The sequence below is a fragment of the Artemia sp. Qi Xiang Cuo genome, chromosome 15, assembly GCF_049724085.1.
Source record: "Artemia sp. Qi Xiang Cuo chromosome 15, ASM4972408v1, whole genome shotgun sequence".
NCBI classification, from domain to species: Eukaryota; Metazoa; Arthropoda; class Branchiopoda; order Anostraca; family Artemiidae; genus Artemia; species Artemia sp. Qi Xiang Cuo.
In genome coordinates, this window is record NC_142808.1 from 47,618,937 (window position 1) to 47,641,357 (window position 22,421).

At 34.6% G+C, this 22,421-nt stretch overlaps 1 protein-coding gene across 1 annotated transcript; it reads left to right on the plus strand.

The window, feature by feature from the left end:
- LOC148943754 (uncharacterized) lies at nt 1-21,543 on the plus strand. The gene is made up of 5 exons (XM_089101228.1): nt 1-196; nt 9,950-10,075; nt 15,328-15,557; nt 18,340-18,406; nt 21,419-21,543. The coding sequence occupies exons 1-5, from the start codon at nt 1-3 to the stop codon at nt 21,541-21,543; spliced, it is 744 nt and encodes a 247-aa protein (XP_088957354.1).
- Nucleotides 21,544-22,421: the final 878 nt, after the last annotated feature.

The window sequence follows — 22,421 nt, forward strand, 5'->3', positions numbered from 1 at the left end:
ATGAAACACAGTATTAAAAATATAAAGAGGAAAAGAGAGGGAGAAAAACTCCAAAGTTGCAATTCTGTATTTGTTAAATCACTCTTAATTTTAATTACAGCAATATGTCAAGAACCCTGTCAAAACGGAGCCACCTGCGTAAAGCCGGAAATTTGTCTTTGTTCTCCTGGTTTTACAGGGAGAAGGTGTGAAAAGGGTAAGTTTATTAAATGTCCATAAACATTGGTGTTTCCCATATACGCATTTTCTTGAGAATGTGTCTCTGCGTCGTGTGTTCTTTTCTGCTCAAGTATGCTAAATTTGACTCGTTGCGACATCTAAAGTATGAAAAACAGATGCATTAGCTGAGACGATTTAATAGCTAAAAGTAACAACATAAGCCAAGTCCATTTATTTAGAGAGTGAAAAGAGGTACAAAAGTCTAGATATTTCGATCACATATACAGCGCTGTATGTGTCACTGTATATATGATCGAAATATCTAGACTTTTTTTACCTGTTTTCACTGTCTAAATAAATGGACTTATCCTCATTTGAACGTTTATTTGTTTGACTAGGCTGTTGAGCAGTCATTTCTAACTAGCTGCTGGTAATATTGCCCACCAGCAGCCTTGTCTTATCCATAACAAGCATATGGGGAATTCCAGCAGGTTAGGGTTTACTAGCCACACTCAAAACTTGAACATGTTTAACTTTTTAGTGCTGCCTAGCCTCTCCTAGCAGTCACGTGATCTCCTCGCTGGCACCAGTCAGCCAATGTTAACTTCTACTAGCTCACAAGTGGCTGATGAATCAAGATTTGTCTAGCTGGTTTTGTGCAGTGTTATTTTGTTTCGTTATGCTGTATTTCGTAACACAGCGAACATTATAAATATTCGCACAAGATGATCAATCTTCAAATTCTAGTTTCTTAAAAAGTCTTGCTGATGTTCCCAAAATGTTTCTTCTTAACATCCCGGACTTAACCCATCATCACCTTTTCTTCCATCTCAGCTATTATTCACACAACTTTCTAACTCCAACATTTAACACTTCTCAAAACGTCAAAACTCACAAGAACAGATGATATATCCCACGCATACATCCAATGTTTTCGAGTCATCAACAGCAACTGTACTTGTGGCCATCTATTCACAATATAAACTCTTCCGATCAATTGGCTGAGGGCATTTGGCACTGGCACTGGTACTGACTGATGGCTGATGGCGATTGATTAGTAGCTGCTGCTAAGGAGCCTCGTGTGACTGTGGTTTTAGGCTGCATCTATGCCTAACTCTTAGTTACTCCCGTGTAGCTTTGCTCTACCTTCATGTGAGAATCTATACCATACCATCTGTTGTACATGTTGTTTTAGAGTAAATTTCTGGAGCTAATAGCAGTGGCGGCAAAAAGTATAGACTAAAGCGATGGAAACTAATATTACAATTTGATCTCCTTTTCTGTGTGATTATACACACTTTTCGGTAGATATTTTGCTGTTCCTATTATTGACCCGCAAATAGATTAAACATACCGCTAGATGCCATTTTTTATGCTATTTCGGAATATAATAATCACTTTTCTCGCAAATTCAATGTTAATGCTTTTAGGACCCTTGAAAATAATAATTTCATTCTATATTTTTTTATATAAAAATGGGTTAGTAACATTTGTCTCAAACTTACTATTTTATTGTAAATCCATTTTGTAAAGTTGTAAAATTCACAAACATTGATTTGTCAAGATTAAGTTGATTAAAAAGAATTCAAAACAAATCAGCCATGTTTTCTTCTTGTTCTGTTATCCCGCTTAAAAACTGCCGTTTCACCTTTATGTCGAATAATATCAGAGCCGACAAAAGAAATATGCCGGACGGAAGAACGGAGAAATTGTTTTCAACATTTTATCTAACTTTATCATGATAAAACAATGCTTTTGCATTATATAACTTTCTAAAATGGATTTATAATCAAATAGTAAGTTCGAAATCCATGGTTTAAACCTTTTTTATACCTAAAAGCTAGAAATTTTTTGTCATTTTCAAGGGTTCAAAAAGGGCTTAAATATGAATTTTCGAAAGAATTTTCGATTATTATATTCGTAAAGAGCATAAAAAAGGTATCGAGTAGTATATTTGCTTTATTCATAAGTCAATAATAGGAATAACAATCTCGATAAGCCATTTACTCTGACCAAAATTAGCCGAAATCCAAAATTAGCCCGAGACAACTAGATTGAACAGCTTTAAAAATTCAAAAGATTTCAACCATTATCTCCTGAAATAGACTTCTGAAAAGACTGAGAAACAGAGAAAGCAGAAAGAATTCTTCAAAAAAATATTGTGACTCAAATCTGATCGTTCTTTTTACAGGTTTAAGACTTTGCACAGGAGTGCCGAGTGGAATCTAACTTTTTAGCGTTTTCACTAGCATACAGATTTCTAAAACCAAAAAGATTTTTAAAGAGAGGCTATTTATCCTTCCAGAAATAAGCAATAGTGTGACACGCTTACAAAGATTTATCACAATTGTAAAACAGTATATATAACAGAAGATTTTACCACAAAATTAATAGACATCTCTTTTTCTCTTTGATTGACAGATACTCAGAACAACTAAGAGTCGGATTTAACAAGTTGATTCCACTTACCAAACCCCCAAATATGCTCAATCCAGCTAAAGTACCTCATACACATTTCAATTAAAACTAAAGAAACTTAATATAAAACGAAATAATAAAGGAGTCTTGCCAGCGAAAATAATCTATCTCAAACAAACTTGTTTAAAAATCTGATTAAATTTAATGGCTCAGCAAGACTTATTTGTGCCACATTTTCTCAAAACATTCGAATGAACCATGAAAAGCTATCCTAAAAATGATTCTGAAACACCCTCGTGATTATTCAAGCTAAAAGTGTGCGCTTTGGGGTTTCATGCCTTCTCCCAATAACTAAACACACACCTCTTCTGTCTTTAGACATTCTGAAAAATCTTTTAGACTCCCTGCATTTTGGTTAGGTGTACCTATGACAACTGTACGTTTAAACCAGCCAACACCACATAGGGGTGGCCTGTATATCCGTTTCCTCCACCGTTGGAAACTCAATAATGTTTGGATCATTCATGTGAGCGTGTGAAACATGCTCATGTGAGAACATTACATGAGCTATTGTGGAAAAAAATCTTCATTCCATGTAAATCTTCTAAGCATTTGATTTAGATCCTTTTTTTATTTTAGACCCTGGCCTGAAAAGACCCGATCTAAGCAGGTCACGACTTTGGGAAAATGCTTTACCCCCACCCCTTTTATAATAAATTTTTTTACTTAGAGCTTGGAAGCATGTGTTTAAGATCCTGACTGTATCCTGACTGTTTATCTGATGATTGCTACCTAAACATTTAATAATGTTTTGACACATACGTCATAGCGTGGAATTTTATAATTGTTTTCTAATCACCAGCCTGAATACAAATTATTATCTTCATAAATATTTTCAATAAATTTTCTAAATGAGTTTAACAGGGACCGTCATCTATATGGCGACATATACATCCTTTGAGGCAGCAAGTAGATGAGAATCTGTTCCAGGACCCAATTATCGCTAACAATAATTAATTGTTTGGTCTTATTTTCAGTCAAAGTAAATAGGCAATCTGTTTTCTACAAGTGCAGAACGGCATTCAATATTAGCCCCTTTTTGTATTATAAACAGTTTGATGATTAGATTTTTTGTCCCACTTAAGCCTGAAAATAATAACAGACAATTAATGATTATTATAATTAAGTTTTCAAACACATCTGTTTTTAGTTTCTACAATATTTCATTTGTAGTAAATGTTGCCACTATCCTTAAAGTAAAAGACGATGGTGGAAAGATTTAGCTATTTACCATTCAAAAAACGAAAGGAGTTGTTTTTTTCTATAAGCGGGAGATCTAAATATTCATGAAAAGTTAAAACTTTAAAGAAATTCTTTTTCAAATGAAAAATATTGCTCTCATATCAACTTTTCTTGTCGGTTAAGATTTTCTTGTTAGTATTTTTAGACTCACTTAATGTGTAAAAACTAGTAGACAGAGATAAGTTGCATTTAAATCCGAAAAAGGTCGTATACACAAAAAAGCAAAAAATTATATACATCTTGTTCAGCGATCTCCGCTCTAACATAAAAATAATTAATTAATTAATTAATATTTTATTCTAATAAGCACATTTTTCACATACGTCGCTAATATATATATTAGTTGTGGAGATGGACTTTTAGAATATCTAGAAGTAGCATATCACCTTAATCCATTTTAGAGCTTTAAGGTCCTCTGGACCTGTAGTGCTCTTGAGTCGATAGCTCCCAGTCGAACCTCCACTGCTTCTTCACCCATTCCTTATCAAGTTAGTGTTTGAAAGCCTGGATGGAAGGAGCGCTGACAGTAGAGTCCTTCAATTCATTCCAGAGGTTTACAATTCTTCTTGAAAAGTACATTTGACAGATTCTGGATCTGGAGCTTAATTTTGGTAACTTCTTTGAGTGTTCTCTTCTGAGATGATGGCTGGTACTGTGGCTGCCCATGAAGATGGTGGAATTTTCCTTTTGGAGGTTATATGTCAGGATCATGTCACTACGCATGCGTCTGTAGATGAGGGTAAGTAGCTTGAGCTGCTTGAGATGGTCCTCATACGAAGCTGATTTAGGCTTTTCACGTACTTTGTTGCTTGCCTCTGGACATGTTCGATGAGCCTAACATCTTGCCGGTAAGAGGAACCAGCCAGGCACTTGCCAACCCAGTTTCCCCTTTAACCGATTTTTCGGGAGATCTACCGAATTTTTAATCTATCGCCCGACAATAAAAGAAAATACTGAAACTACTGAAAATCTCTGGAAAACTTAATCCCCGGAAATTGCTACTCTGTGTTCATTCTTTGTTTTTTTACATGGCTTTTGTCTGTGGTCTTTTATGGATTTTTTTCTGGGGCAAAAGAACGCAGCCAAATCACCAGCAGTTAAGGTTGCACAATTTGAATTTGTTGGCAGATATGTGAACATTGACCACTATCCATTCTAAAGTGGTTGCACTGATTTTCTGTTTTTGATCATTTTACACGCCTTCAAGGTTTGTAATTAACTAATTATTTCAACTCATAAACTGACCACCGGTGTCGGCTTGCACCAAGAAAATGGGAACAGGATGGGAGATAGTACTATATGCCAGTAAGTTCAAAATGATCTAAAGTTACTACAAATTAAAAGAAATATAACAAAAATTAAACTTTGTCTGCAGTTGTTCTGTGGAACTAAAGGTAATGGTTGGCTTGAAGGATATCTCTTGCCCCAGTCTTATGTGTTTGGTCTTATTTTCAGTCTTAGTTTTTTAGTCATAAACTCAAGAGCTACATTAACCCGCATAGTACTCCTGTGATTGGTGGTTGTTTTCTGCTCCTTTGGCTTTTACAGTCCCAATTTATACCAACACTTTAACTCCTATGAACAGATGGCAATCTCAGCCCAAAAACTTTAAATATCTCACCTAGTTTATCAGCCCACCTACCTTAGGTTAGGGTAAACGGGTTGCTAATGGAATAAGTGAGTGTCCTTTAACCTGTACCTGTTCTAGAATTCTACAGGAAGGGAACTATTACCATGATTTCCAAGTAACTGGGAGTGGACCATAATCTCCAAGATGTGTGATTAAAAATGTTCAGAATTAACGAAAAATATAAAAAACAGGCTCCTGGTCAAGTTCTTTTTTTTTTTTTTTTTTTTTTTTTTTTTTTTTTTTTTTGCTGTTGACACTGATTTGTAGTCACATCTTTGTCCAGGATAAAATTAAAGGACAGTTGGGCTGTAATTTGTCGTGAAATTTCATGACTGATCAAGCTTTTTTTTTTTTTTTTTTTTTTTTTTTTTTTTTTTGCTGTTGACACTGATTTGTAGTCACATCTTTATCCAGGATAAAATTAAAGGACAGTTGGGCTGTAATTTGTCGTGAAATTTCATGACGGCCAAGTATGTTCGAGAAAAGGGAATGACCGTTGATTCTGAAAATTGTTCCCAGCACCTCCCTTTGAAAAATAATTACCTAGGCTTAGATGCGGTGGAAGAAATTGCCAGTTAATCAGTGACACAGAAACTAGTGATCAGCCAAGAGACGAAAAAGAGAAGCTAAAAGCCGAGACTGATAAAATATATTTGTCAGCTCGCGAGTTTTATAAGAGGCTATCTTTCAAATACAGAAAAGATTGAATCTTGACGATGATCTATGAGGGGGTTAGTTTTATTGAACCCGGAAACGTTAAGTCACTAAACCCAACAACCCTTGTCCCATATCTAAGACACTACTCGTTGCCAGGGTGGTCGAGAAGTACCATTGACAAAGATTGGTGGGAACATTCAGAAAGTGTCAACGACGATGAAACAGTGACTGTGACAGCTTTGGACTACTGGAAATTGGCTTTGAGTGTGACCACCGTGAAATTGGCTTTGAGTGTGGACCACCGTGCAAACAAATGGTGTCCGAACTTAGCAAAGTTTGTATTCCTTGCCATTTTTGGACGTAGCTTCAGATAGACTGTTCAGCTTACTCAAGGAAGTAAGGACAGACAAAAGGAATCCTTCGGCAAAAGTAACTCTGGCTTCCACGATTCAGACGAAACTTGGAATGAAATGAGCCGGAGTTACCACAGACACACTGACAGTTGACCAGCCCCTCATAAAGAGGCTAAAAGGAGCAGTAGCGTCTGGCAGCACAGCTGAGTTACTGCGAGATCAGAGTGGAATTTTCAAATAAAAAACAATGTAATAGAAACAGATTAGCTGCTTTCGTTTTCGTAGTTTATCTCACGTTTTATCTCCTTCGTGTATAGCCTTTCTTGTTCATTTTCAGAGCAAAACATCGTTTTCCCTTCCCGTTTAAACCCTTTGTTTTCGTTGTTTTCCTACCTCAATTTTTACCAAAATTGCGAAACCACAGGTTCTTCAACTTCTTTAATTTAATTAATTTATTCAAAATACAACCCAAAAAACATAATAGCAGAAGGAATAACGGATGATGAAACGCCGTTTTGCTTCCCGTCAGTCTTTTAGTGTCCGTTTTTATTGCTTTTCGTATATTGGTCTTGAACCGTTTATATAAATAGCCGATAAATAGCGATAAATAGATAAATAGCCGAAGAGAACGCTGATATTCCTTTGTTCTAATGAATGTAATGCAGTATAATATATTTGAAAGTCGGGTTAATTCTTACACTTTTTTACAGTTATATGAATATCAATGAGCTGCGACTTTGCATTTTCCCTTTATCATTTGCGAATAATTGTTTGGGGATGGTGGTAAAAAAAGATTTATCCACTTAACTCACACTCACTGGTTAGAGGCCTGGTGTCTGGAATTCGTCCAGATTTTTAGTCACCCTCCTGAACTTAGCGGGTTCGTATGGAGCCTGAAAGGGTGAGAAAAAGTAGGTGTTAATGAAGGAAAATATCTTAATTAAATAGTTCAGGAGATGCACTTAAGTGTAAGAATTAACCCGACTTTCAAATATAATCTGAATGATAAACTACTGCACTTAATTGCAAAATCGAATACATTTCATTATTTTTTTCGAGCTTCTAGCTGCTTCCCTTTGTCAAGTTTTACAAAATTGATTGACGAAATCCCTTTTTTCTTTCTGGAGTCGCATCTGGCTTCAATAGATCTTCTTTCTGAACTTTTAGAATGTGGTACTTTAGTCGCAAATCACTCAAACACCTCCAAAAACATAATACAAAATAAAAAACATTCTTGCTGAAAATTCTACCGAATCCTGCCTGAATTCTACCAAATTCTATCTGTAAAACAATCTGGTTTTACAGATTGTTTGAAAAGAAAAGTGGAAACACTGGTTGCCAAAATCAATATGGGGTCTAACAAGAGCCTTGCAAAGGCTTATGAATATTGTTGCCTCTCGGCATATCTTTAATTCTATTATAGCATAATAGTATTAATACTATTAATTGTGTTAATAATGATAGTAATGGTAATAATATTACCATGCCTAAAATTACGGTGAGTGTAGTGTTGTGCTCAAGTGAGCGTAAAAGGCCCTTCCATGAATGATCATCCTGCCAGAAATCTTGGGCCGGTGGGAGCCAAGGCATTTGAATCAATTAGTTTTCTTATAAGATTTGAAACTGGTGCTAGTGCCGGTAAAAAAACACTTCAGTGCCATCTAGCATTTTGTGACATGGTATTTTTTTCAAGCTATACAATCATTTTTCTGTCAGGATCTGAGAACAGACACTTATTACTACACTAAGTTTACCAACTATACAAATTTAATTAATTATTCTTATTATTACACTTAATAAATGCCAAGTGTCACCAAACGTTAGTTGGCATTGAGGGTTTTTATGCCGATACTATTACCAGTTTCCATTCTCATACGTTACTCATACTCGTTTGTCAAGAGACAAAGTAAAAATCGTCAGTTTGTGAAGAAGGCCTTTCCACCAATTTTGAACACTACAGACCCCCTCCCTCTAGGAAAATAGGCTTTTTCTCGATAACTTCACAAACTTCTCATGTAATTCCCATGTTTTTTGCTTTTGTGGAGAAAGTTCCCCCTCTCTGGGAAAACAATTCGTGTATAAATATCGGCTCTTGACGCACAAGGCTCATCAAGTGGAGGGGAGGTCAGATGACAGTTGACCAAAAGAATTTTTACCCCCACCCCCTCTTCCCCCCTCAGATATATAAAAATGTCTTTTTGGGTGTTTCCATTGAAGAATACCACTTTTGAGTATTTTCATTGAAAAAAATTGCCCCGTCACCTCTTTTTTAAAAAATAAATCCCCCCCCCCCTTATATGTTCGAGAATTTAAACCCTTGTTGACGTTATCTTGTAAAGATATAAAAGTCAATTAATAAACATATACCGTCTTTCCAGAGACAAGAGGGGATGTTTATTAATTGCATTTTGTGTGATTATATTAGAAAATTATATATACATATATATATATATATATATATATATATATATATATATATATATATATAATATATATATATATATATATATATATATATATATATATATATATATATATATATATATATATATATATATATATATATATATATATATATATATATATATATATATATATATATATATATATATATATATATATATATATATATATATATATATATATATATATATATATATATATATATAGATTTAAAAGTTTCACAGTAACCATGGAGGTTTAGAAGTAAGCTGAAAACGCTATTTTTTTTAAGCTCTATCTTCTAATAAGTATACAAACTTTGGTCCTTAATAATTCGTATTTAAATGACTGATTCATCAAAAATAAATGTCCTATGGTTGTATTTCTATACGACTAGTGAATGATTTTACACATTTCACAGATTTTGATCAATTTATGTCCCAATATACAGATCTCCTGTCCTCTGTACATTTACAGGCTATAGTTTATAGTAAGATTCAAAATCTAATTAAAAAAAAACCTATCAAGTCTATCAAGTTGCTTTTAGGCTAAGGTCTTTTAACTTTTGGTTGATAAAACTATTTAAAGGTTTAATAAGAGTGTTAACATATTATTTTATTAAAAATTTTAGTTAGGGAGATAATATTTAAAGTTAGTAATATTGCTCGACAAATGTCTATTTTTTGAACTATACGAGAGATGTCAATTAATACCCCATCCCAAAGAATACCCATGCCGTCCTAAAGATGATATGAGTACCATAATTTATGATATACTTTAAAACATTTAAAAGTAAGCTGAAGAAGCTGTATATGATTTTTTTTAAATAAATATGTGCTGAAAATAAATATATAATTTATCATTACCTAAACACCAAAAGGGTTTATGTGATTGCAGTCTTAACATTTATGTAATTAACAATCCATAATTGAAATTTAAAGTATATATTTTCAGCCGATGAATACAAATTTTCTAAATACTTTTTTAGACGTCGACGAATGCGCATCGCAAAACACACATAGGTGTCATCATTTATGTGTCAACACACCTGGCTCCTACACCTGCACATGTCATGATGGTTTTGAACTTTTATCTGATGGTGTAAATTGCCGTCGTAAGTTTTTTTCTTTTATGTATATGAGTTGCCGTTTCCATTTCCTGTTCCGGGTTGCAATTATGTGTGCAAAATCACCTGGTTGCAATTATGGATGCAAAATCACCGGGTTGCAATTGTGTGTGCAAAATCACCAGGTTGCAAGTATGTGTGCAAAATCACCGGGTTGTAATTATGTGTTGAAAATCACCGGGTTGCAATTATGTGTTGAAAATCACGCGAAAAGTACTAAGTACGAGGGGACTGCCCTTCTCTCGGTAAGCGATTTTTTGACAAAACAGGGTATGGCGTATCTCCCTCTCGGAAATGTATACCCCCTACCCACCCTGAATAACCCAAGGAAAACTTTTTTTCTGTATTATTTCAAGATTTAGTTGTTTTACAAAGGATAAGGTATTTTTCTCTAGGGGTTAATAATCCTCCTTTAATTGGTTTCCCTTCCAAGTGCCATGGCTGGAAGATTTTATTCTAATTCTGGGTTGCTTATAATAAATGTCATGGAGTTTTACAAAGGAAAAAATAGAACCAAACCAAAAATAAAAATTCTCACGTTTATAGCGTGCCCTATATAAAAATAAAGAGCTCTAAGCAGGGTTGTTACTAGCCAAAGTGTTGGGGGGGGGGGGGTCGAGGAATTTTACTGAATAGCTTGTCATTTTTGCCGAAGGTTTAAATTGAATTGAATTGGATTAAACTTTATTAAACAAAAAAAAAACGCACAATTTAATCGATTAACAAGTAGCCGTTCAAGAAGAAACAAAGGTCTGAGGATGAACGACTACAACGACCAATATCAATAATTTCATCTAAATAACTCAATATATATTCCCTATATACATACACATACACATGTATACACATATAATAATAACAAGTAAAACAAATAACAAAAGTCAATCTCTCTCGTCAATATATAAATATATATATATATATATATATATATATACACATATATATATATATATATATATATATATATATATATATATATATATATATATATATATATATATATATATATATATATATATATATATATATATATATATATATATATATATATATATATATATATATATATATATATATATATACATTTATATCTTTTCTTAAATCTTTATACTTTAATCTTAAATCTTTAATTTTTTATACCATAACATTCACGTGCACCGTCTAGGATTGACTTTTTCCTTTTTGTCAGGTATTCACTAACGAAAATTCTTGATTTAGCTAGCTTTGACTTTGTTCTAAATTTACCATAAGCAGTTTCTTTATTCATGAACTTGACAAGGACAGGAGCGACAGTGTTAATAGTATTGCTTGGGACAGTTGGGTTCATAAGTCTGAATCTGGTAGCCTTTAATGCTTGAGACTGAGTTACAGTTGACAGGCCCATCTTGTTCACAATAGTATTAAATACAGCCACTTTTACCTCAACTCCTGGTGTTTGCTTTAGTCCAGAAAATATTAATAAATCCAGCAGCTTCTCCTCCTCGAAATCGTCCAGCTTTTCTTCAAGTTTTTCAACACTAAATTCAAGAGATTTAGTTTGACCTTTAAGGCCTACTAGGACTTTTTCGATTCGCTTAAATTTACCACTGTATTCTAGTGTGATTGAATCATAAATCTCTGTCACAATAAGCTGAATATTTTTAGTGTCCTTAGACTGAGTAATTGTTGACGCGCCATCATTTGGTACACTAATTTTCTCCATTACTGTTTTCTGTTTGTCCTGCACCAAATTTGATTTAATAATAAAATTTGGTTTCTTATCAATAAATAACATAATGTCCTTTTTGAATACGATATGTAAATCACTGCACGAGTCAGTAAAACTACTGGATTTACCGACCGAGATTGAGATTTCGGTATATATCATGTCACTATTAAACCAAATAGAAAATTGTGGCACCATCTCTAAAATCACGGCAGGAGTTGGTAAAACTGCTGCCTTTACTTATCAGGCTTGAGATTTCTATAAGTGACATGTCAGTATTTTCGTGGTCTTTATTTAACCGAACGAAAAATTTTAGCGGCGTCGAAAAAAATCACGCCGCTTCACGCGACGATTCTACCGACTTAATTTTTATCGAGAGCCATAAAATATTTGAAGGGAGTCACCCCTATACGTGACGGCCCCAGCCCCAGGATAAATTATGGAATAGCTTATCTTGTATACAAAACATGCCTATATCAACAATACAACAATCTCACCTAATACCTAAATATACCAGAAGGATTAACTCTAATGGTTTCAGCTATTTGCACAAGAAGGGAAAATTATTCAATAACATGGTACAAATCCAAAAATAACATTAGGCCTTACCGTAGACTAGGCAAGTGTTAATTGCTAGTCATTGGGACCCTTCAACGTTTTAGGTATTCACTATGAGGTCTTCCGTTTTCTCGCAGAAAAAGGAGCCAACAAAGATGATTTATTTGAAGACTGCTGCCTGCTTGGTGTAATTGTTCTCCCCTCCACAGTTTCCGGACTGTTGCTTTTCTTCTATCCGCGGCTGTTGTCCCAGTAAATCAGTAGGTTTTATTTACATCATCATCCACTGCTCGCATTTTCATGTAACCTTTAGCATAGTTGTTTGTGTCTAGCAATATTTCGTCCAAGAGACCCATTAGGTACGAGAAATCTCGTAAATTAAAGGTTGTGCTAGGCGTTCTTTAACAGCTTCATCGGGGTCTAAAAAGTACATTTGGCCATATAAAGGTGGTTCAAAATCACCTTCAGGTTCTGTGATGAATGTGCCCCTCAATTGATTTTGTGATCAATTTGTCCAGCTGTTTCGAAGCTGGAAACCTTACCACTTCTGATAGTTCGATCGTCGCTTACGTTGAATGACGCTAAAGCAAAATAAGGGTTCAAGTTTCATGTTTGTTTGTGGAAGATCCTTAGAGAGCAAGTGACGTCCTATAAAAAGCCAAGCCAATTCATTTGGAAATTGTGGAGGTGGCAATGTAATTCGACCAAGCAAGCAGCAACCTCTAAATAAACCACCGTTGTTGGCTACTCTTTCCTTGGGCAAAAGGAGGTCTCCACAGTGAATACACACAAGCCTAAAGGGTCCCAATGACTTTTAATTAACACTTACGTAGTTTTCTGCATCTTCATAGGTTTGTACAGGGTTTTAAGACACGGTTTGTTGGCGTCGAGGATCGCGATGGCGTTGTTCTTTTAATGTAGTAAATCTTTCTAACTTTTATTTTTGGTTCGTTCTCATTGTCGCTGTCACTTGTCTTCTAACAGCACAATCCTTTATTCTTTATTTTTAATTTTTACACGTTTTGATACTCGCTTTTGTGTAACTGCTAATGACGACAGAATTCTTTTTACTTTACTTTCTTTTTTACACGTTCTGATTTTTGCTGTCGCTTGTAATTGTCGCTACCACTTATCTTCTAACTGCATATTCCTTTATCCTCAGTGTCACATGTCTTCTAACCATATATTTCTTTGTTTTTCATTTTCATTATTGATTTGTTCTGAGCCTCGCTGTCAATTGTCTTGTAACCACATATTTTCTTGTTCTTCACTTTTGTTTTTGACTCATTATAATTCTCGCTGCTGCTTACCTTTTAACTGCATATTTCTTTGCTCTTCAATTTTGCTTTTGACTCGTTGTAAGTGTCGTTTTCACAAATATTCTAACCACACATTTCTTTACTCTTCATTTTCATTTATCATTACTTCAGACATTTTTTAAGTACCATTTACCTTAGCTGCTCGGATTGGTCTTGTCACATTTGATTGTCTAGGTTGTTCGTCTTCACCTGTGAATTTACATTTTTTCGGTCATCCTTATGATCTTGTCTGACTTGATGGTCCATTTTTTTCATTTTGATAAATTCTTAATTTACGTTTTTGTCCTCTAGACATTATGAAACCGCTTAAAACGCCTTCTTTGTTCTTCAATTTCATTTTGATTCGTTCTGATCCTCGTTTTCACATGGCTTATAACTACATATTTCCTTAGTAGAAACCTTGGGGTCACTCCCGAACAAAATTTTTTGTCCAAATTCTGCCGCTAATGGTTTCCATGGCGCTAGTTTCTATTTTACCTGATTTCTAAGAGGCGCTAGCATATTTTTGGTATTATACCCCTGTAAGCCATTTTTCTTGGTGTTATGGGAATAAAGACCCATGCAGACATTTGTTTTCAGTACCCTTTCTAAAACATTATTCAGACTAGTAGACATATCGATTTCAGTGCCCTTGTTTGCAGTTTTTAACCTCCCACAAAGAGCTTGTTTACAAAAAAACATCTCCCAGCCTGTTTTTTAAAAAACTTGGAAATTCACATTTATATGGGGCCTTCCAAGTGAGAATTTTGATGGTTTAATATGTGATTTCAAATATGGAATCGCTTTGAAAAGCTTTCAAATTTTCCATATTAACAGCTCGTACGGAGGTTAAGCCCTATGGGTGCAATTTCGCTAAATACCTCATTTTAATCCGACAATCCTTCATTTTTATAATTAATATTATCTTTTTAAAGATATTTCTTTTTAATTCCCCCATCGAGACTTTTTAGACAAATTTCAAGTTAATATATTTAGGTTCTCATGGTCCCTTAACTTTAATATTTAGGATGTTCATTGTACTTTACAGTCCCTATAAAGGGTGTTGCACTCCAGTTTAGGGGGTGTTTGGGGATACGCGTTCTCCAGGGTGGAGCCCTCCCCTACTCTATTTCAGGAGGATTTTGAGCTGGTCGTCCTGTTCCTCTTTCTTTATTTTATAGTTTTTTCTAATTTTTTTGCTCGGCCTATTTTATTATAGGCTGCTTTTCACTAATTTCACTAATTCGTCTTTATGCTCGTTAGAGATATTATTTGCCAGCTCCCTTTTTATTTTACCTTGCTATTTTATTGTCTATTACAACATTATTTTTTATATAGGTAACAGTTACGGCACATAGACAAGATATGGCTTAGAACGTTGCTACAGCAGTACACTTGTCTTTTTCTAATTACTTTCATTTGAATGTTAATACCAGAAGTATGAAAGGATTTGTAATGAAAGGAACTTGTTACTATCTTGTTACTGGTATACTGGTATCTACTGGTATACTATTTTGTTACTGGTATACTGGTATCTGTTACTGGAACTTGTTACTGGCAGCACTAGCAAGAAACTTTAATAGCTTAAAAAAACGGCATCCATCTATTTTCTGACCAGAACAGATTTTAACCTTCTTTGTTTTGGTGGGCGATGGTGATACTTTTTTTTCTTTTTTCAGTTAAGATTGATAGTATACCAGAATTCCAAGAGCTTAGAAGAAGCTACGAAGAAATTGCCGACAAGATCAAAACTATAGAATCTCAGCCAAAAGCAGAAAGTATTGGAGAAAGCACAGCTGCACAAGCGAAGGCTCAGTCAACTCAAATACATATCGATGAAGATATCAAATCAGAATTAGAAAGGATATCATCTCTTTTAGAAACTGTTTCTTCACGTCTTACAAACCTGGTAAATTTTCTATTTTTCTTCTTAAAAAGTGGAAGGTCTAGTTCGGTATTTAAGTCGACCAAGTCCATGTAACTAACTTTAACTATAGTCTCTTAAAATTCAGTGACTAAAAATGGTTCTTTATTTAACCTCAGTTCCTCGGTTATGAAATAATTCGGTTAACCGAATAATCGATTATGAAACCACAATTATGGTTTTGTAAGCAGAGTAGATAATTATAAGAATTATTAGAAGTGTTTGATAAATAACGTGTGACACATTAATATAAAAATAATTATATAAGATACATTATTGTATATGTATTATACTTATTGTATGTATCTTACTATGTGTGCATTCTTATGATATATATTTCATTATAAGAAACATAAAAATAAGAGCTTGTGCAATAAACACATTTATAGCCCTGTCTTAATTGGTGTTATAACGGTTACTGAGATTTGGAAGGGATTAGGATACCTTAGGAAGCTTATACACATATTTTGAATAGATCATTTTTTCTATTCATTTTGATGGAACATTTATAAAATTTCGTGGTGCCATCTACTTTAGAATATGCACCATATTTCCATTAACCAGACAGTTATCTTTCAATCCATTGTTATCCACATCATATGAAGCAAGATTTCATCCAGTCAAAAATCCAGCTAACCAGAAAATACGGCAAATGCATTTTTGACTTATCTTGAAATAGCTCCTTTAAAGATCTTTTCTTTTGTTACACCATTTGAAGTAAGCTCGATTGAGGTGAAAGATGAGTGTGCGTAGCTGTGGTGAACTCTGGCAGCTTGGTGCCTTATGCTTTAGTGAGTTGTTAGTAGTAGTAGTACTATTATTATTATATTAAAGTATGATATACTCTAAAATGTACAAAGGGATAAAACAAAGCAAAAAAATTTAATTCCATTGGTTTATTTTTGTGACTTCAACCACCCCCATTTCGTAAGCCAATCACATATCCTTTAACGCATGCATAAAGGAACATTATTGAACAATATCAATTTTTTAGTTTTCTTACAAAACTCTGAAACACTTAACATCTTTAGACTCTGCAATTCTAAAAAGTAAAGCGTTATCCAAATAGTTTTTTCAAAGTCAAGTATTTAAACTAAGACTAAATAAAAATAGGAATTTCTAGTGCTGGGTTTATTGAGAAAGGTTGTGTTAAATGTTACCAAGTAGTATTGATATTTCTAATCTAATTTTGAATACCAAAAACAATTAAATATTACGAGACTATGTCATCCAGAAAAACATAATTGCTGGACCTTTCAACTACGCTGAACAAAACGGCTGTCTCAAAATTGTAAATATACATCACCAGGTGAAAAACAACAGAGAAATGTATCATTAGAATTAGAATTAGCACCGAGCATTATATTTGGAAAGAGTATAAAATAAGGAACCTATTGGTACTGTATTTGCTTGCAACTTTTCTTCAGAAGAATCCCCAACTGCAATTATACCCCAAAGCTAAAGTAAGTAAAATCAGTATAGCATTCCCACTCTCCAGAAGGAAACACTTAGAATTGTGAATACTAACACCCCTGTACAAACTTTACTCCTATATGAAATAATTTATAGTCATTTTAAGCTTTTTCTTGATTTTTTGCATCAATTTCTGTTCACTTCATTTTCAATTTTGCCTTTATTTTGATGTTAATTTATAATATTTTGATGTTTGAATTGATTTTTAGTTTATTTTTAATTTGTTTTAGCTTTGATTTACTAAATCATAGGAATTTCTGTTTACTCTGACTTTGACATATTATATGACTTTATTTATACCTGTTTTAGGTTTTAATATGCGTTAGGTTTTATTGTTTTGTTTTTTATTATTTTTTAAATATCTTTTTTTAATTTACTACTGTCCGTGTTTAAATTGATACAGCTTTGTAATGCGATAACTGTAGGATTATTCGTGAAGTTTGACTTTTTCTAGCTGAAGACCTAAAATGTTGGACTGTTGGTTGTTTTTTTTTCAAAATCGAATGTAAAATCGGGAGCTGTTTCCCCCCCCCTCAAAAAAATATACCCCGAGGAATATTCTCCCCCTCGAAAAATACACCCCAGAAATTCCAGCCCCACTGAAAAATCCCTTCAGAAAATTTCTTTCGAAAAATCCCCACCCCCTAGGAAAATCCCCCCAATAATTCCCCTGTGTAAAATTCCCCCACACGCAAAATTGAGCAGCCAAAGAGAAAGTAAAAAATAGCTCCCTTAAAATATCGATCAGATGCCCTTAGGGCTCTAGGGGTAACAAAAGGACCAGATGTCCAAAAAAAGGTTTTAGGGCATGTGTTGGTTGGTCTCCAATCACTTTTGACTTATAAAAAAGGACTATAACTCTCAATTTCTGATTGTATGAGCATCCTCCGAAATATCCATGACCATAAGACGAAGGTGGATGAGGAAGGGGCTGTCTCCCCTCCTATACGGAATAAAATGTGCTCATTTTGGAGTTTTGTGTTACTCTTTACTTTCATAAAAACAGTGTAGACCAAAAATGTTCCCAAAAATCAAGAGGGATTAAATATCAATTTCTACCTCCCACACCCATCCCACCCCTTCCTTATAACTTATTCTGTATTTACTTGAAGGCTCAATTAGGGCTTGAAAGTGTTTGTTCGACATGTAAAATCGTAACAAAAGTGAATAAAAACAGATGTTTCATGTGTTTTATGAGCTTTTTTTGTAATTCCCTCTCTCCTGAAAAAATAAAAATAACCCCCCTAAACAAAAGTCCAGGATATGATCCTGAAGATTATTTATCAATTTCTAGCTCGATCCTCCCCTTGCCTCTCCCTTAGAACAAATTCTGTGTTTATTTGAAGGCTCAATGAAAGTTGGTATGTTTTGGCATTAAAATGCACCCTTTGAGGCATCTTTCTCACTCCCTAACTACAAAATAATCAGAAAACCCCATTGTAGAGGTTTAAAACCCTTATATGCAAATGTTTGAAATTGTGTATTTTCTACCATAGAATGATCACGGATAAAAACAAGAGCAAGTAAAACAACAAGGAATTTAGCTAAGATTGTGAAATTTGTTTAGATCTTTGTTTAAAAATAAGACCTTTTTTTGAAATTTGTTTAGACCTTTGTTTAGAAATTTGTTTACAAATACTTCGGCTCTATATAAAAGAGCCGTCCACAGAAAACTTTTTTTCGTATATTCACCGTGCTGGGTACTTAAAGGTATCTGATATGCCGCTATTCAATTTCCTCGTTTTGAAACCTCAAGGTTTTAAATGTCTGTTGAACCTTCTGTTGTACTCCGTATATGAATGAAATAAAACTTCCACTAAAACTAGATCTTAAAACTGGAATTGAAAAATTAAAACAGTCCCAAGTTTGTTGTTTTTATGATGGAAAAAATAAGTAAATATTAATACATGGAATCCTTATGGCTTTTACTATAGGTAGCGCTATAGGATAGCCTCTGACTTAGAAATGATGGTAGAGCTTTCAATTTCCTTTCTAATAAACATCGGGAATTATTCAGGGGAATATGGGGGATTTTTCTGCGGGGGTGACAAGGTGGGGAATTCCCACAGGTGAGGTTTTCAGCATTAGGAAATTTTCAACGGGTATTTTTTGGGGGGGGGGGGGTCCCAGGGTTGTCTTTCCAGAATAGGGGGTAAACGCATAGACCCGCAAAAACAAGCTTCAACCATACTTATATAGAGTATTATTTGGTGATATTTATTTAAAAAATTGGGATGGACAGGAATATTTTTTTAGTAATTTAAATAGAAATCTCCACAGTTTTAACATTTTATAGCTCGGAAAACGTCTTTTGGGCTCTTTTGCTTATAGAAATACTTAAACCGAGCCCTTGAACAGCCAACTCCGACGAGTAAAGTGACCTAAAAAGGTACAAAAAACACCAGAGTGGTCATTTTGCTCCACCAACATACTCCCAATCCTAGGGGGTAAGAGCCCTTGTACCATCAACACGGAGAAATAACTGATTATCTACAAAGCCCTTGCGAAGTCTGATTTTGATTGTCAGAGGGTCGGCTGTTGCACTGGGCTTACAGCTAAATTATCAGCATCTGGATAGAACAACAATGGCCACTCATAAGGTTTTCAAATATATTTTTTTGAAATATATTAACTCAGCACTCTACCCCCTCAAACAAAAGAAGTTTAATGGTTGAGTGCATTTTTGTCATCTTATTCGGTTCCTTTTTTTAGAAGTAATTCCTTTTTTTTAGAAATTTATTTAGAAGTTTATCGTTCTTCTTAAATGTTCTAACTCCTCTTTTCTCGCTTACAGAAATACTTAGAAATTTATTCCCTTTAATATTGAATTTTTTTGCATCCTTGATAATCCTCCCTTTTGCCTAGAAAATCCGCTTTGTCGAAAAACGGCTTTTAATATTAATATTTCAACATTTTAAAAAATTTTAGTGGAGAATTTTTTTTGCATCCTTGATAATCCTCCCCTTGAACAAGCCTTGAAAATCCCTTATGTCAAACACTTTTTTTTACTTTTTTTTGCTGTTTTTGTTGTTTGTTGGCTTTTTTTGTTGGTAAAACAAAAGACTTGAAACACATTATTTTTTGTTTTACGAACCAATAAACGTTCAAAATTCATAAGTTTATTTTTTCGTCATAGAAAGGCAGTGTAGTCTTGAAAAAAAAAAAAATACCTTAAGGTATTACAAAATATAGAGATTTTTATCAATTTACGATTTGGAACATGCCGCCTTTTCAAATGCCCCAACCAATATTATTTCAGGTGACTACCAAAGGAAATATATTATAAAGAGCTATACTACTACTACTAACAATTTACAACATCAATCCCCCTGAGGCTATCACAGCTGCTCACCCTCCTTCCCTGTCCTAATATATTCAAAGCTTCACTTTTTACTCGCTTCATGCAGTTTTGAATTCTTTTACATCCCTGCTAATGCCTTCCCATTCCCATTCCATTTCATTTTTCATTCTATTCGAATCTTCCAATTCCAATCACTCTTTCAATCACTCTTCCCATTCCATTCGAGAACGATTTGCCCCACCGTTTTCATTCTAAAATGATTTCATTCCAATCACTCTCCCCATTCCATTCGAGAACGATTGGCCCCACCGTTTGGCTCCAGATGAAATCTTTAGCAATATCTCCAGTTTATCGGCCCAGGTCCAAGAATCGTTGGCAATCTGTCATCCTCCGTCTATAAAGCGCGGTCTACCCATCTTAACATTCTTTTCATTGTAGTTTGATGAAGTGGCATTAAGCTCCATTTTCCGTGAAGCGTTTTTTTTTTTCTAATACAGTCAGTAAAATCAGTATACTAAAAATATCATAGATATTTTTTTTTGGAAAATGTTCCACACAAATCCTCCTTCGTCTTCCGACGTGCCCATTTTTTAGAAGTGTGTGAAAAAAGGGGCCTAACCCGGAACAAATTGCAATAGAAATGATTCTTTGACTACCCGACTCAGAAAAATGTGCTGATTCCGAATATACAAAGTTTGCTCATCTAGCTGTTTCACAAATACGTATTTTTTTGGGTTGAGGTAAATAACGAGGAGGAGATATATGTCTGTTGTAGAAATGCGTAGAACTATGAAAAACAATATGCATTTAGGGGTAATAAAGTACGCTGAATCTGAAAATGATCTCTAACAGCAAGGATAAACAACGGTTATCAATATTTAAAGGGGAAGTATGCGGGAGGAGGGTGAATTTTCTCATCTAGTGTTAAACCACGCTGAATCTGAAAGAAACAGGTCTTAAAATGTAGAATGACAACTATCACCCATTTTGATGGTTTAATTAACGATTAAAGCATTCTCAACTTTTTCAGTTATACAAATGTGATAAAAAAACGAAATATCAATATTCATAGATCTTCGTTATCTTCGAGATCATCAACTTCGAGAAACTCAGTTGTACACAGTTCGCACAACTTGTTCCCTTGCAAGCTCCACAGGCCCAGGTGCATTTCATGCCATTTCTTTTGCAAGTGCATAGCATATTTGAGCAGTCGGTTTTGCAGTTACAGCGAAAAACTGCAAGGAGAGAGTTGGGGGCAGCGGGGAGTTCACCAAAAATAGGGCGATATAATCTATTCTGAATTACCCAACCGAACTGGACAGGGTCGAGATTGCATCCCAAGGATTTCCACGATTCAACTTACAAATAAACTCGAAATGAGTGGAAGCTGTAACCATCACTGGTGGGAGGGAGAACTATAGACTCAACATGCAAAGCAGCTGCTGTAACTTTCTCGATGAATTTGAGATGACGCAACTGATTGAGGGTTGAAATTGAGCTTGGACACTTAAACAAAAGCATCATTGCTTTCTCTCCAGCTGCTGTAATGTCGTGCTTGGTGGATAGTGGGTCCATAAAAACTTTAGCGGTTTTGTAAAATTCGTTGTTTTTATCAGAAGCTGTAGTCCCGCTGACTTCCCAATGCCATAGACTCGAGAAGTTGAATCGCACCCAAGGAAGGCGTGGACATACAGGATTGTGCTGCATATACGAGATCCAAGTTTAAGTTTCGTTGCATTTATATCCCAAATTCTATTCTTTGCGATTTCAGCTCGATTTCAGCTCGAGATCGCTTTGCTATCTGTCTGCGCGTGATAACAGAGGAGTATAAGCAGATCTGTGTCGTCTCCAACCAGGACAGTAGGCATAAGAGAAGCAGATCGAACTGCGGTTAGAACAATGAGAAGATCAGCGTCCCCTTCTGCTTGGTATACCTGACACCCAGCTTTTGGTCAGGTACTCACTGGTCATGGCTATAATTTCTTGCTTATTCTTGAAGTTGATTAGGAACACTTCTTTCGTTGTAGAACAGACCATATTCCTGGTAAAATTGATCTGCGGGCACGATCGTTTCC

Coding starts and splice junctions, on each gene's coding strand:
- LOC148943754 (XM_089101228.1), top strand. CDS start 1: ATGAAACACAGTATTAAAAATATAAAGAGGAAAAGAGAGGGAGAAAAA. Junction 197..9,949: donor AGGGAGAAGGTGTGAAAAGG/GTAAGTTTATTA, acceptor ATACTTTTTTAG/ACGTCGACGAATGCGCATCG. Junction 10,076..15,327: donor TGATGGTGTAAATTGCCGTC/GTAAGTTTTTTT, acceptor TTCTTTTTTCAG/TTAAGATTGATAGTATACCA.